This window comes from Calypte anna, chromosome 2 (assembly GCF_003957555.1).
Source record: "Calypte anna isolate BGI_N300 chromosome 2, bCalAnn1_v1.p, whole genome shotgun sequence".
Taxonomy (NCBI): domain Eukaryota; kingdom Metazoa; phylum Chordata; class Aves; order Apodiformes; family Trochilidae; genus Calypte; species Calypte anna.
This window is the reverse complement of record NC_044245.1, coordinates 29,332,023-29,348,767: the sequence shown is the minus strand read 5'-3', so window position 1 is coordinate 29,348,767 and position 16,745 is coordinate 29,332,023. Positions and strand designations below refer to the sequence as shown.

Sequence of the window (16,745 nt, the reverse complement as noted above, 5' to 3'; positions counted from 1 at the left end):
GTGATGGCCCTAAGGGGGCCGCGCAGCTGCGGGGGCACCACCGCCCCCCGCCCTCTCCCCCCTGCCGATCGGCCCCGGGGGGCGCGGGCGGCCCCGGGGCAGCCCCGCTGGGAGGCGCGGAGGGGAGGCGTACTCCCCGCGGCCCGCCCGCGGACAGGGAGAGGCGGGCTGCGCCCCCGCGGAGCCGCCCCCCCGCCGCTGCCTAGGGCGCCCGGGGCGCGGGCGCGTAGCGCTGCCGCCCGCTGACGGAGCGGCTCGGCGCAGGGACGGCACTGGCGTTTTGGAGGGAGTTAGCATGTGGTCAGTGCTGTGTTGCTAAGCCAGCCCCCAGCTCACATTACACACTACTGTATTTATAACCTCTCGGAGCTGTTTCCCCCTTCAAGCAGTTCTCTGGGACCACCTTCTATTGGCTTCAACCTCTCCCACTTCTTGACATCTGAGCAGCTCTGAGAAAGGCTCATCTAGGTCCGAGTGTTTATGAAGCGGAGACTGGCCACTAGGGCTATAGACCTGGATTATCTGAGCTCAGCTGCCTGCTGCAAAGTCTATCGTTGCCGTTTTGGAAAAAAAAAATCCCAACCCCGATCTGTTTACAGTGAAAGTTGACAAAGGGTGGTGAAGTTGGATCTTTCCTAAACTCTCCTGCCTGGAACCTGAGACTTGCATGCCATGGATCACACACTCTTTGGCTGCCTGCGCAGCCCCCATGCCACCGCGCAGAGCTTGCACCCTTTCTCCCAGTCTTCTCTTGCCCTGCATGGAAGATCTGACCACATGTCCTACCCTGATCTGTCTTCTTCTTCTTCCTCTTGCATAATAGCGGGATACCCCAATGAGGAGGGCATGTTTGCCAGCCAGCATCATAGGGGGCACCACCACCATCACCATCACCACCACCACCACCATCAGCAACAGCAGCACCAGGCTTTGCAGACGAACTGGCACATTCCTCAGATGTCGTCTCCTCCCGCCGCGGCCAGGCACAGCCTCTGTCTTCAACCCGACTCAGGAGGACCCCCGGAGCTGGGCAGCAGCCCCCCCGTCCTGTGTTCAAACTCTTCCAGCCTGGGCACGAACACCCCTACGGGGGCAGCGTGTGCGCCAGGGGACTATGGCAGGCAGGCTCTGTCCCCGGTGGAAACAGAGAAGAGGTCCGGCAAAAGGAAAAGCGACAGCTCAGGTAACGGCGCACACTTTCCCCTGCGGGGCGGGACTCGGGCGGAGGGTGCCGGGGGGAGCTGGGCTGCCGGGACCCGGGTGCCCCGCCACGGCTGGGCTGGGGTCGGTCGGGCCAGGCGGGGTTCGGCTGGGCAGGCCCCGGCCCGGCCCGGTTTCGGCGGCCGCGCTGTTCTCGCCGCCCGCTGACACGGGTTCTGCCGGGTCGCTTCTTCCCTCAAACGTGCTCTCGGGATCTCCATCACTAAATCAAGCTTTATTTAAGGCTACGAGGAGACGGGGGTGTGGGGGGTGGGTGGTAGGAAAAAGGAAAGAAACCCAGCACTAGGTAAAGGTGGTGGTGATGGTGGGGGAGAGCTTCCTACACTCCAGGAGAGAAACCTTTGTAGTTTCGGTGAGGATTTTAGCATCTGGTCCCGCGTCCCGTCCCCCCACCCCCCCGCTCCCTCCCGATACGCCACCTCTGCTTCAAAATTCAGAATCTAGCGCGCTCCTTCCCCTCCGCCCCTTCGCCGCGGAGCTGACTGCAGTTCCGAGGCGATTGCACAGCCCTTGGAAACTGCCTTGGAAGCGGGGATTCGGGAGAGGAGCTGGTGCCTTTCTGCCCTGAGGGATCTGGGTGCGCCTGCATCAACTCCTCAGCGTGGAAGAGGCAAAATTTGGAGTCTGTAAAGCAGAACGGGAGACTTAGGAAGCTTCTTCACTTAAGTTTGCCGGTGGCGGGGGTGGAGGGAAGGAAGGAGATGTCTGATTTAAAATCATTGCAGTTTGAAAGGCGAGCGTAAAAACATGTAGACCCGCAGACATTACAGGGCAACAATTTGGCATTGCTGAGCTTGCAAAAGAACTTGACATAATCTTTGCTTTTTAAAGAGGAAAAGCCTGTCAGAGTCCCGCTCTGAGAAAAGCCACTCGGCGAAGGCGATGCGACTGATGGCACTTCCGTTAGGGCACATATAAACGGGGGGGGATCATCAAAAATATACTGAGACAGGCAGGAGGCACTTGAAAAAAGAGGGGGCTCAACAGTTGGAAAACTCAATAGGAGGCGTAGAGAATTGTTTGTTATCTAGGAAGAGAAAACGAAAGGCTTTTCCAGATACACATGAAGTTCACAACTGAAACCGTGACCTCTTTCATTCAAAATGCTGTGAGTTTGCTAAAGTGGTAAGCAACAGAAATTGTTTTAAAATATATCCTTCAAGGACAGCATTTCTTATTTGTCTGTTGCAATAAGAAACGTTTTTTGTAATTTATAATGGGTTTAAATGATTTTCATCTTATGAAGCTGGTATACAGGCAGAAAACTTCCAAGATTAAAAGCCATATTTAGTTAAAACACTCGTGTTGAAACCCACTGTTGCATCTTCATTACGTTTTAAGACACAAAGGGAATTATCTGATTTTGTGAGGTGTGTGAATAATACTAAAATCTGAATCCCCAGTACTACTGAAAAAATGACTGGATGCCTGTCAGTGTAAGGATTTCTTGTATTTGTCAGTCTATTAAAAGCTGAAGGAAAAAAAGGAAATCGTCCCCTTTCACTAGCAGGGAGGTATTTGTATCACTTTCTGTTTATTTCGTTTTGCAATGCAAATGAAAAAAACACCAGTGGGGAATATCCTAATCGTTATCCTGAAGTGACTGGAGTCTTCCACTGGATTTAGTAGACAAAGGTTTGAGCCTTTAGCTATGGCTACACTTATCTTGCACTGTACTCCAAACCTCACTTTCTAAGACTTTCTGAAGATTAAGTCAGGTAAATATTTCCTTCTCCCTTCTTCTGAGAAAAAAATATCATGGTTGTTCACAGAATTGTGAATCTCTCAAACTGAAATTAGGCATCTTTTGAAAAGAAATGGGTGGCTGTTTTATTTTTGTTTCTTTTTTCTTCAGGAAAAGCCTGAGTTTTGGACCGAACATTTAACCCCACCCCTTTATTAATCCTGAAATCTGTTGCTAGATATTCAATGCCGTTCTTATGTAAAGCAGCAAGAACTATTTTTAAGTCACTGCACTTCTATACTCATCACTCATAGTTGCCCCTCATTTGAATAAAATCATTACCTTTATTTCACAGTAATCTTTTTTTAAAACAAATTACCAAAGAATTTCACCCACGACTTCCACACTTTTTGGAGATGTATTCATCACACTTGGAACTACTTCAATAGGCAGTTGTATAAAATCCTAATAGTAAATAACTAAGAAGTGAAGAGAGACTGAGTTTCAGTGCCAGCATTCTGAGACAGTTATTAATGCTCTTGCTTATTTACTGTTATATTTCCTCTTCTTAAGCATATCACTTCAAGCCACAGAATGTTCAGTGTTTTCTTGAGCACTGAATTTGTTCTGTATTTCAGAGCTGAATTAACCTTAGGCTACCCCTTTCTTGGCCTTCTATGCTTTTATTTCTGAATGTTTAATGTCAGGAACATTGATTCATAAAGCTGAGTTTTTTTACAGTATAAAGTGAAGTGTGAAAGTTCCTTGTGTTATTTATCTCCCAAACCAGTAACCGTTGTTCATCCATACAGATACTCGGAAAATGTACGAGCATAGAGACCCATTGTAATTACTTGTTTTGATGGCGGGAGTCTTAGTCTTAATTTTTTAAAATGAAAAACAAAAATCCAGAGGGCGAGCAACTTTTGGACGTGGACCATTTTTTTTGTCTGTGTGCTTGCTCTTTTTCTTGCTGAATTCACATATTGCAGGGGAATGGGAGGACAGAACTTTGCGCTATGCTCTGTTATAGTTATGTTTGGGATTGAGAAAGCAAGGTGAAAAGTGCTTTCGTGGTAGTTTTATAAACTGACTTTTCTTTTGCCTTAACCTAGGTTTTAAGCAGTTTGGGAAGTTCCTTTTGAAGATACTGAATAGGGTGCTACAGAACAGGGTGAAATTGTCATCTGTTCTTGTTGCAAAGGACTGGGAAATTATGCTTACTTAGTCATCGACCCCAGTATGATACAGCTGTCAGCGTCTCCAGGTTTTGTAGCTGCTCTTTCACTATCTTCAGAACATTCCTTTCAACCTGCGTAGGCCCAGAAGCGGGTCAGTAAACTAGCCTGTGAGTTGAGGAGTGATGCACACAAATCTTTAGATGTTAGCATTTTGCAGTGAATAATGGCATCTGCATCCTTGCCTTTGTAACTCAGCTCTACGTACATCAAGGATGTAGGAGTGAAAAGATGATACTAACTTGAGGATAAGTTACAAATAAAATTGCTTACTTTAAAGTACACTAATGGTCAGAATTATCTATGTGCTAATGAGGTGTGGATGAAAACCATGCAGGGTGTATAAAAAAACATATTCTTGGAGAGCTTTGTTGCATAGTGGTATGAGTTGTTCTAGATGGAATATTTTGGATTTTTCTTATGCCTCCCCTTCTCATTACTTGCCTCTGACTTTTGAGGCCATTTTATTTCCGTTCTTAATAGAGTAGATTTTGACTCTCAGACAATGCAGAAGACGTCAGATGCAAAATTATTACTGCAGTTGTCTAAGCTGGCTTACTTAGGTCCAAGTTTTCTTGAAATTTTAGTCAGGAGAAAAGCAGATTAATGCCTGTATAGAAAGTGCAATCTGGGTTTCCTAAAAAATGTGAAAAGAAAGTGAATCTGGTAGCTTTGAGGAAGCCTAAAATGCTAGGATGAAAATGGTATCTGTACTATACTGAAAAGACCAGGGGTAGGCTGAGTAATCTTGAAGGAGTTTTTCTAAGCCCTACAGCTATTCAAGCATTTATCACAATGGATAAATATATGTTATAAGTAAATTTGATTCCAGTTAAAGTCTAATGTAATTAAACACATGCCTTCAGGCATGAGAAGCTTTTTCTTTTTTTTTTTTTTTTACTCGGAAAAACATTTTTCTATGGCATAGATTTCCAGGGAAAGGCTAGCAGGCAATAATTAGTCCTATTTTTTACTGTCTTTACAATTTTACAATAGTATAGTACAATAGTATAAAAATACTGCTGTTGAATCTACAAAAACATTTGAGGAATCCAGTGTTTCAATAGCTTTTCTGATGGTTTTTGTTCATTGACAAATTACATGGAAAGAAAACAATGGTATTTTTTCCAGTGTTTTAACATCTTTTATAACCTACCTGTTCTCAACATGCAAGCAATAAAAAGTTACATCTTCAGGGAATTTATTTGAAACATACCTAAATATCATAAATCATATGAACTTGTTTGAAATGGTCTCTAAAAAGCAGGTTATTTTGATAAATGGTTATAAATACTGTGAAATCATCAGTTTTGAGGACTTCTGATAGCTTTCTGAAACACATCAGTAAGAAAAATGAGCTGCACACTTGTAGTCAGAAAGAACTCTGTAACTGATACATCAATATGTCTGTGCTTTTCAGCGTGGTTATAAACAGAAGCAAGAAAAAAAACGTAATGAGGCATAGTTTTTCTGGAAAGGGTTAATTTGTTTTGTAACCAGTACCAAAGCATCACTTAACATTTTAAAAAATCTGTCACCTCCAAAAAGACACTTCTGTAGTTTCCATAAATGATGCAAGTTCAAAAGCCGATGAACAGTTTCTTAGGAGAAAACCTTTAAGGCCGATTTCTTAGCAAAACTTGGGCTACCTAGTGGGTGACTTGCTGGATTGTTTAATACATGAAAATTTGCAATATGTTCACTTTTGCTTTCAGAAAATATAGCCCAGAAATTTTTCTAGGATTGTAAAATTTTTAAGCACTATTTTACTTATACGATCTCAGAACTCTTTGCCCAGAGCCAGAGTAATTTTGTGTGGACAGAAATAAGTATGGCCTCTAATGATGTGTTTCTGTCTGTTTATATATATAATTCAGGAGGATTTACACTTCTCCTCCCCACAGCTCATCCTTTTAGAAACATCGGGGTCCCAATCCAGACATTCACAGGAGCCCAAATATTTTTGTGAGAAGTTCTGTTGACTCTAGTTGAGTCACTGAAGTGCTCAAGGTTTTTAAAGCCGTTGGAGCTTAATTCTGTTGCTCTTTTAAATCTCTGGCACAGGAATGTAATTGCATGTTATTCTTTTCTTATTTGGTATTAACCACTATCAAGGATCACAATCTTCAAAGCAAAGTCACTGAAGGGTCTGGATGAGTAAGAAATGTGGTACTAGAACCAAATGAAGAAGGAAATACAACACATGAGGATTAAAGATCCAAACATTCTGGCAATATCTGAAGAAAATGCCACTAAAACTTTTCAAAATACCATGGTTTTAGTTACCTTTAAGGATTTTTGAACTGCTGTTGCATGGTAGGGAAAAAACGCTTTATAATTCTTCAAAGTATTTATTGATAAAATATTAAGATTGCCTGATTGTTAGAGCATTGCCAATTCAGCGCGCTATGTATATCTATATGTAAAGAAGTTTAATTTCACTGGTTTTAACATCCTAGCATAAATTTTGTCCTAACATATCCAGTATAACTTCTCTAATATTTTTCATAGTAAGTAATCAGTTTATGTTTGGGGTATTTTTTGCCAGACTTGCTGCCTTTTTAAGATATGCAAATTATTTTTTATTGAGCCTGTTGATCTGCATATAGTTTGCTGTTTAGAAATGCTCATTCTTTAGGGATGTGGTGACTCGATAAGCTATACCTTTGAAGTTCTCAAGAACACGATTGAGATCTGTGTCTTGAAATTCAAGGATAAGTGACAACATTATCTTTGCTGCTGTCTGCTGATAATCTGATATTGTTTACTGGATTATTACTTCCAGCAAATATGAAGTTACACAGCAGCATGAATGGTCACTGTAGTGTGTTTATTTCAGTAGCAAAATGTATTCTGCCAGGCAGTTTTGCTAGTCTCTGGAAAGGAAGCAAAAAAAAAAAAAAAAAAATCTGTTTCATCTGCTAGAATGAGCAGAATTTCAATCCATCAGTAAAATGTAGTTATGGTGAGGTTGGGTTCAATCCTTATTTTTGCTGTTATCCTGTGTCCTTGTTCTAATACACTTAAGAATGCAACTTGAAAGGACGCAAAAAGAAAGTCATATTTTTTAAATATAAATACTTGCATATGTCGCTAATAAGGTTTCTAACCAAAATAGTGTGGTGTTAGAGCAGTTTGATAAACAGTGCTTGAGGCTACTTCATTACATCAGTGCACAGCTGGGCACTCAACCCAGCCTTATGATCTGTCTCAGGCCTGTGCCCTATCCTTTTATGTCTGTTTCCCCAACAGACATTCCCAATACAATGGGAATAACCAGCGCTTTCCTTATGTTTGTAAAGCACTCTTAAGATTTTATTTAACAAAAAGCTGTATGTGTGTAAACGCGTGCGCTTGCACTTTTTTTCACGAGGCTGTTAGGAGTTGCAGATCTGCATCACTGTCTCTCAAGGGTTGCTGGTGAGCAGGGTAGGAGGGAAATGGTGCAAGAAAAGCCTTCCTCCAAGCACTCAGCATCACCTTTGCCAGCAAGAGCTTGTGTGGCTGCACACAAGAAGTCATTTGACTTCTAGGGTGAGTGTCTGGGGTCTTTGATGACCCAGTAGCTGCTCTTCTGTTGTGTTTAATGGAAGCTTGAATTAAAGAAGAGCCTGATTTAATTGTGTTGGATGCACATGGTCTAGTCTTGTATGCATTTTAAGTATATGAATCACTAAAAATTTATTAAAATAAATGCTTCCTAAACATAGACGCTAAGGCAAGTTACGCTTGGAAAGTATTGATGACAAAACTCCCTCTGATTTTTGGTAGTACCAGATCTCAAGATGTGCTTTCTTACAAGGAGTATAACTTAGCTTGGGGGAGGGAAGACAGACCAATCAGCCGTGCTTATGCTTTTTGTGATACGCTGTCTCACATGCTGCCAGCGGCACACAGCAAAGGAATGCTTGTTTGAAAAAACACTGCTGCCATCAGCCTTAGTTTTCTGGCATTTGTTGCCCTTGCTGTTTAGGAACATACATTGCAAAGTCTGAATCCTTCCATGAATGTAATTAAACCATACCTATTTAAAATAATATTTTACTAGAAAAAATTTAAATTGCACTGTTGTAAATCTCTGGTAATTCTATATATATATATATATATATATATATATCTAATATATAACTAGTGCAGAGTTGCATCACTGTTTCCTAGCATTCACTGAGTGATACAAAGTGGAAAAAAAATCACTAACATAATAGACTGTAGTAGTAGAGGGCTCCCATTACACATGAATTTTGCTTTTAAAGTCTTATACTAAACATCATAAATAGACAACTTAGGCTGTCAAAATTCTATTTGTTTACAACAGTGATATTAAAGATCCAATATTCATTGTAGATTAGGTAGGATGCCCTTCATCTCGAGATCTTGGACCTATAGATGACAGTTACACACCTCCTATTCAGAATGTGAGTTTGTTTTCCATACGGAATAGAGAATTTTACAAATAGTTATGTGGGTAGGTTACTTGACTGGAAGTTGTGCCTATTATTAAATAGACAGGCAATTAAGAAAAATCAGAAATCACATCTGGAAATTGGCTACTATTTTGATTTTTAATGATGAATGCAATAAATCAGTACCGAAAACTGTACTGAAAACACTGGAGATTCTTGCTCAAAACAAAGGAAGAAAGCAGTCCAAACTTTGTATTGAAAATTACCTGTGCTGAATAAACCTTTTGGTAGTGGGAAAAGGGGACCTTGAAATACATAATCAGAAGAAAACATACCCAAAAACTTAATGGTCATTTGAAATAAAAGTTATTTTGTATTTGAACCTATGTTTCCTTTTATCTTTCTTTTCAACAAATGAAACAAAATAATTGACCAAAGAGCAGAAGAAACAAGTCTCAAAGGAATGAGTCAAATCTTTCATTTATAATGGAAGAGCATAGTTTTATTAAACCAATAAAATCCAGTGGATTATGAAACTCTAACTGGAAGCCAAGTAATTTTCTTTTTTCTTTTCTTTTCTTTTCTTTTCTTTTCTTTTCTTTTCTTTTCTTTTCTTTTCTTTTCTTTTCTTTTCTTTTCTTTTCTTTTCTTTTCTTTTCTTTCCTTTTCTTTCTTTTCTTTTCTTTTCTTTTCTTTCTTTTCTTTTCTTTTCTTTTCTTTTCTTTTCTTTTCCTTCTTTTTCTTTTCTTCTTTTTCTCCTTTTCTTTTCTTTTCTTTTCTTTTCTTTCTTTTCTTTTCTTTCTTTTCTTTCTTTTCTTTTTTCTTTTTTTCTTTTCTTTTGTGTCCTTTTCTCTTCTTTTTTTCTTTTCCTCTTTTTTCTTTTTTTTTCCTTTTTTCTTTTTTCGCTTTTTTTTTCCTTTTTTTCCTTTTTCCTTTATTTAATATGAAGCTGCTTCTTGGACTAGAGAAAAATTGGTTGATTGAACATCATTTTTATAGCAAATAGGATATGAAAAACTAAAACTGAAACAGATTACTGCAGGCCTTTTAAAAGTCCTTCCTTCTAAATTTCTCTCAGATCTCCAATAGCTATTTTTTATTTTTAGCAAGTGAGCTTGAACAAATGGTTGCCTTATATAAACTTGTGTTAGATGCACTTCAGTAGCCTCTGCCACCATGGTGAGTTTTAATTCTTAGGACTGTGATCTACGGGTGATGCTAGTATGAATTTAATTTTGTATGTTGGGAGAAGAATGAAATCTTGAGTGTGCTGAAGCCAAAACTAACTATCGAGCAGAGCAAGACTTCTCAGCATAGGTAGTTGTAATACTTTGGTTCAAAGGCACCTGAAGTTCAGTGTGTGTTTACACATTTTGGTGAATTGGAGGCATTAGTCAATTAAATTTACCAAGCGGAAAAAAAACTGTTTCCCACTTTGGTCCTTCTAAAAATAGATCCTAAAAAATCTGTTGGACATATGTGGGCCGACGCTACTGCTCTGAAGGGAGCTGAATGAACTGTGGGGTTTTCTACCTGCCAAGCAACAATTGGCATATCCTAAAAGTATGCCATGTACCCTGAGTGTTCCCAAGGGGCTTCTTTGGAAGGGGGTGTTCTTATGGCGTGGGTGAGGTTTCTCAGGCACATGGGTCTCAGCAGCTTTTCAAGCCCCTCATTTTCCTCCAGCTGGTGCAGATACAACAACGCTGCAGGCCCCGTTCTCAGAATATGTGGACAAGCAAAACCTGGTTGTTAAAATGTGCTTATTGCTGTAAAAAGAATGGTAGGGCCAGTGTCGGAAGGTCACCTAAATTCACAAAAACATCAGTTGGTTTAGCAAATTAAAAAGACTGTAAGTCAGATGTGTGGCTGAACTACCTGATGGCTGATTTTGTGAGCCTTTGGTACGCTGAACAGTTGTGAAGGGAAGCCCGGGTGGCTATGGCATCGTCGGCTGCCCAAAGAGGCCTTGTAGAGCTTTGTGCATAGAGTTCCAGGCAGTATTTTCTGCCAGAAGGAAACAGCAGCCTGATGGAGGATAAGGCATGTTCGCTTCTTTCAAATTAATATTTTCTGAACTAGACTTTAAAACCTGGTAAGATTCCGAGAGTTGTACTCGCCTTACATAAGGTTAAGAGACAATTGCAAACTTTGCTCGTCCTTTGCTTTTTGGAATTACTGACTTTATTGACTCAGAAGTGACGTAGTAGTCTTAAGCTCTTTCCCCTGCCCCCCCCCCCCTTTTTTTTTTTTTTTTTCTATATTCTTGTTTTGGGAGTACCACAATGACCTCAAGCTGCAGCTGTGTGTTAAGTCTTTGCGTTCCTGAGGACATTAGAACAATACACACTCATGGTCTCACTGCCGGCTCCCTCTCCCTCCCTCCCTCTCTTTCTTTTTTTAAAAAAACAAGTCCATTTCTGAAGGATTGTTTGACTGTACGTCCTTTCAATTTCCATTTATCCTTGCAGAACAAGCAATTTATTTATTGCAAAACAAAAAAAGCCACACCGTTGACCTTAGTCAAATCACCATTAGATGTTAACATACAATAAGTTAATGAACTGCAGTGATCCCCTGATGGGAACAGTACTGTTAGGTAATGTTAGTCCATTGGGCAATGCAAGATGAATCAGTTATGGATCAGTGGAGCAGAGTCAGATAGAAATAGCTTCACTAGCAGTTGTTCATAAGGCTTGAATCCACAGCATTATCTTTTCTTTTATTCCTACCACGTTGATTTACATGATTTTCTAATATATTTTATTATTAGGGCAAAAATAGGACTATTTTGTCTCTATAATTTGTTTTTATGAAACAAATCGTTATTATTAAAAGTAGCAAATAAAACAAATTATACATTTAAAAATAATTATGTGAATATGCACAGGAGAAAAAGCTGGTGACAAGGGGAGAAATATTTTTAATTGGTTTATATTATAAAGAAATATGCTGCCAAACTTTCCTATAGCAGTGGTTGAGCTTTGGATTGTAATTTTTTTTTCTCCACTGATTCTGAGCTCTTCGCTTTTTACACTTTGACAGATTGCTACAACTTTACAAAGCAAACATCTTTATCACTTTAGTCTAAGGCTAAGTAAAGAAATCTAACAGTATCTGAGTGCTGTAACGCTATCCTTGATTCCAGACAGAAATCTAGACATGCAGAGAAGACACCAATCTAGTCTGCAGTCTGCAAGCATGAGAAATATCAGAAATTAAATGCTTTTTATATTTGCAAACATATCACCAGAGGCTTTCCAGACACAACACTCAAACAAACTGTTTTTTGGGATAGATGTGTGCTTTGAGTACAGTGGCTAAATGTGTCCAGCCTTTTTGAGGTATGTTAGGTGAAATACAACTTAAAGAATGAGCCAAAACTTTAAAGTCCTTGGGAAAGCCATTTCCTCCGTTCCTGCGAAAGTCACCCAGACTTTGCCATTCTGTGTACTGATGCTCTAATTCTATCAGATTTTAGGTTACTAAATTCTGTTGGAATTAGCAGCAAAATGTTGAAAAAGTTAAGCACGGGGCGTATCAGTTGTTACTCTGTCATTACTTCCTTCAGCTCGATGGTGTGCAGCTTAGAAATGGTTGAAGTTCTACAACATATGGGTAGATACCATAAAATATTATTTATAGAGGCTCTGGCCTGCTTTGTGTTTTTCAAGCATGTTTCAACAACTAATTGATAGTCTTAATTCACACACACGCAAATGGAAAGCTGCATTGATGTTAAGTTTGAAACATATGGCTGACTTGATTATGTGGGTAAGTGGATGCTACTAAAGTGGAGTCTGGCTACATGACATTGCTGGCCTATTAATTAAAAGGACCTTGTTAATGTATCATCAGACTCCTATTACGAAAGGCAGAGGTGAAATCCACACAAAGGTAGGAATGCAAGAAGTTCTGCTCCTGTCTGAGGGGTTCTTTGGACTGCATGGTACCGTACTAGTTCAGAAGTTACTTGGTTGGGGTATGTGCTCCCTAAGTACCTCTGGAAGAGTAGTTCTGCAAGTTTTGGAGCTAAAACAAGTTCAGGGAATGTGTGTAGTCTGTTGCACAACAAGCACAAAAAAGAGGTTTTACTAATCAGCTGTTGCACCTTCGATGCCATGTCATTTAATGTCTCTTATATCTCAGTTCACCATAAAGCATAAGAGTGAGCTTTATGCAGTCAAGGTTGGTTTCTTTATAAAAGCAGACAGTATTTCCTTTACTTTCAGAGGAAGAATGCACAGATGTAAAAATAATATGCTCACAAAAGAGACCTGGTGTAAGCATAAAGCATCCTTTTACAGGGGAAAACCAACCTTGTCCTTGGTTTTCCCAGTACAAGGCTATGGCTTGTTCTCAACAGGGTGAGAACTGTAGTTTAGGAGACCTGATTTTGTCATGAGAGTTGGCAAGTTGCTTTTATCAGTCTCTCTCCAACATGTTTTCAAACTGTTTTGCAAATTACTTTTATACTGTTTAGCAAAAATCAAATCCTTTCTTCCTTCCCTGGCCCTCTCTTGGCTCCTATTTTAACCCTGCCAAAATCAAAGCTAATTAAATGATCCTACCTTTCAATCACATCCTGCTGAAATTACCTTCTTAGAATTCTTCTTTGGGTTCCAGCTTATCCTCTCAGAGTTAAACTTATTTCTCTGCAGGGGCTTGCCCAACTCTCTGCTCAGCCCATGTTTTGGATCCTGTTTCTTATCTAACTCAGTGTTTTCTCTGTGCTGTGTTAAATGTGTTCTTCCTTTTTCCGTGCACACACTTCTTGGTCTTCAGTTCCACTCACATGCATGTGAGAACCATCCAGAAGCAATATTCTGTCATTATCTCACTGGCCCTAAACCATCGTTTTACTATGAAGTTAGTTTTGGTAATCTCTAGGTCAGTCATGGCTCTTCATTGTATTTATGGTGTGTAAGAAAAGTGTGCAAGGCTGAGAATAAACAGGAAAAAAAAAAAAAAGATAAAAAAAAAGAGAAAAAGAGATGTATTGTGTGCTCTTTCTTATCTTAAGATCTTAACTTCATACAGGTGGACACCACAGAGTGGATTCTGTAAAAACTTATAGCAGAAATCAAGCATGACACAGACATGGCAATGCTGATGATTAACATTTTATACCAGTAATGTACCCAGCATTGAGCAGACCCTCATGCAAATTGGGAATATTTGAAACTAAGCCAAATGGGTGGGGGGGAGGGAAAAAAAAAAGAATCTTTCTTAAAATGCACTCTTTTAATTCCAAGGTTTTAGGTAATAATTACTTGTGCCATAAGGAATGTGCTTCAAAGAAAGCAAAGGCTTATTTTGAAGAGGCCTGTAACCTCTTTAAATAGCACTTGGCAATTTGTCCTTTTACTATAATTTTCTGCAAGAAGAATTTTGAAAACAATAAAATATTTTTTTGTGATTCTATTTCATTGATAAAATGGACATCAACATGCATTTGTCATGTGCAGGAGTGCGTGCGTTCATGTCTGTAAAATAACAGCAGAAAGTCCACTGGATTTGACTAGACCAACACTTGGTTATAACTGTGCTATTTTATTCCTAAATATATTTTTAACACAGTTAGGGAGGATGAGGTAGCTGCAGGAAGGGAGAGAGAAGGAAAGGTACAGGAGCCTTGCTGACAACTTTGAATACTTGGGCAATTGGGCCTGGCAATTTTGCAGTTGTTTTCAATATCTAGCATTTTTCGGTGTAGTATCAGCAAATAGGCAGCATGGTAAAATTACAGAAGATATTAAATTTGAACTCTGGAGACTTAAATTCACATGAGGATCAGATCACAGGATTGGCTGCTTTCCGGCTAGTCTCCAGTGGGCTTTTTTCCATATCACAAAAATCACCATACAGTTTAGTGCAACCTTCAGGCTCAATGAAGAGGGTTCTGTTCCAGGACTGAAAGAGCCAAAAGCACTACATGCCAGAATTGAGGTGGATTTGCAGTGTAGGACGGAGACAGTTTTACAGCTTTTGTTTCAACTCTTCTTTCCCCTTGCAAGGAGTAAAATCCCTTTGGGTTTTGTTAAGAGTTCTATCGCCTTTACAGAGGAAGGAGATGCTAACCTTAATATTTGTGACTTTATAACTAATGAAAAACTAGAAGTTTGCGGTGTCACTGGGTCGCATTTCTTCAGCACACATTCAAGTGTAACAGACAGCATTGAGAACATTGCAAAAAAATGGTAAACAGATACTTTTCTAGTCAAAATTAGAAAAAACCCAAGTAAGTTGCAGACTTCTGAAAATGATGGAGTCCTACTCCCTTCCCCCACTCTCCCATCAGCAAGCTGATGTTTCCAGCAACTTCAAAAACAGACTTCTCTGTAATCCTAAATGTACATAAGGAACAGATTAAAGTCCTGATTTGCAAAAAAATTTGAGCATATGCTTAAGAACCATTGACTTCAATGGGAGTTAAACATGTCCTCACACACGCTTCTTGAACTGGAGACTAATAAGGATATTAAAAAGGATCAAGAGGCTGCCCCTCTTCAGCAAAAGCTGCCAAGCTGTAATAGCTGAAAGCATTTTTTGTCATAATTGTACTGACTTTCATCACTACCCTCCTCACCTCACTTGCAACCTTCACAAAGAGGAGAAAACAACCCTCCTCTCCTTCTCTTCCCCTCTCTTCTCCTCTCATCTTGGTGCTACTCAACACCTAGCTAAGCTTTCTCTGATTCCAGAAAGGAGAGGAACTACAGACCCTGCAGTGTCCATTAGGGATGCCATTATTTCCAATGTAATGTATGTGGATGATGATCAGGTGGTACCGTGGATGGTGGCTGAACAGCCCTCCTCAGAGAATTAATTACAAGATAATTAATTACATTGCTGTCTAGCTATGCAGCACTAGGACTGATTGGAAGGACATAAAACACAGTACAGGTTGAAAAAAAAAAAAAAAAAAAGGAAAGAAACCCTTGCTAAAAGTCACACATAATTTACCTAAAGGAATCCTATTTACAGGGAAAAAGTACCCTCCCATCAAACAGCAATCCATATTAATATTCTTTTATTAGACGAGTGACAGATGGAGTGAAGTAGTGATGACTAAAAGGCTTGAGTGTGGGTTGATTTTTTCCAATTCTGTATGACAAACTGGGTTATGTATATGGTTTTGAGTGTGGTACTCATTTATTAAATGCTCATTTGGACTTTAAAAAATAGCTTGCCTTCATTAGCAGTCTCAGGAAACAGACTCCATGGTGCAATAAATCTCACTTGCAGGAATTTTGGCCTGATACTCATCTTAAAATACTCCAGACTTTTTCTGAACCTTGTCTTGTGCTCTACTAAGTAATTTATCCCTCCTCTTCATCATCCAGCTTCAGAGGGCAATTCTCACACAACCTTATACACAGGACTAGTTAGTTTGGGGATGTGTCCTTGTTCTCATCTTCAACTCATTCATTCAAAATTTTTCATTTTATTTTCTTAATGAAAACTCTTCCTACAACTAAAGGTCAGAAGTAACTTTGCCTAATGGCTGTTTAGCATAGTGTCACTTATAGAAAATAATTTATGTAAGAAATTCAAAGTATTATAAACATTAAAACTGAATATAGTACAGAAAAGAGAACCTGATGAGAAAAAAAAGCTTATTAGGTATAGGAAAAGCTGAAAATATACTTTATGGGTTTTTTTGATCTCCCATATTTTATTAAATTAGTTCATGTAAATTAGCAAAGATGGTTCCTGCCAGCTTTGTTTACGTGTTTCTTGAAACAGCTTTCTTTCATTCAAGTCAGAAAAAACCAAATTTCTATCTGTGGTTTTGTGTTTTCACTAGATGCTTATTCCTTTGTTGCTTGTGTGTGTTTTAAAACTTAAATATCCAGTTGTTCTTTACTTTTGTCCAGTGGAGACTATGCATTCATGAACCTGCTTGAAAGTATGGAATGATTCAGTATTCACTATGATAAACCCACAAAATTTCTGTGGTCATAAGCAGAAACGTTTGATTTACCACATTGCTGCAGAATGGGTTTTCCCATAGTGGGAAGAGGACTTGGAACTGACCTAACTCTACCAGGGTTAGTATCAGGTAATGCTGCAGATGTCCTGTGTCTTCAGTTTCAGTTGCAGAGGTATGGTACTACCACTTAGTTAAAGATTTGCCTCTCCATCTCAGTAGTTGCCCTCTTGCGACTACTTAGCACAGCTTTCAATCATCTTGGG

At 39.6% G+C, this 16,745-nt stretch overlaps 1 protein-coding gene across 1 annotated transcript in view; it reads left to right on the top strand.

Annotated features, from left to right (window-relative positions):
• Nucleotides 1-280: 280 nt before the first annotated feature.
• Nucleotides 281-16,745, top strand: part of MEOX2 (mesenchyme homeobox 2) — a 53,411-nt gene continuing 36,946 nt past the window's right edge. The window contains exon 1 of the mRNA XM_030444988.1: nt 281-1,183. Within this exon, the coding sequence (XP_030300848.1) occupies nt 673-1,183 (511 nt within the window). The 5' untranslated portion in view covers nt 281-672. The remainder of the gene's footprint in view (nt 1,184-16,745) is intronic.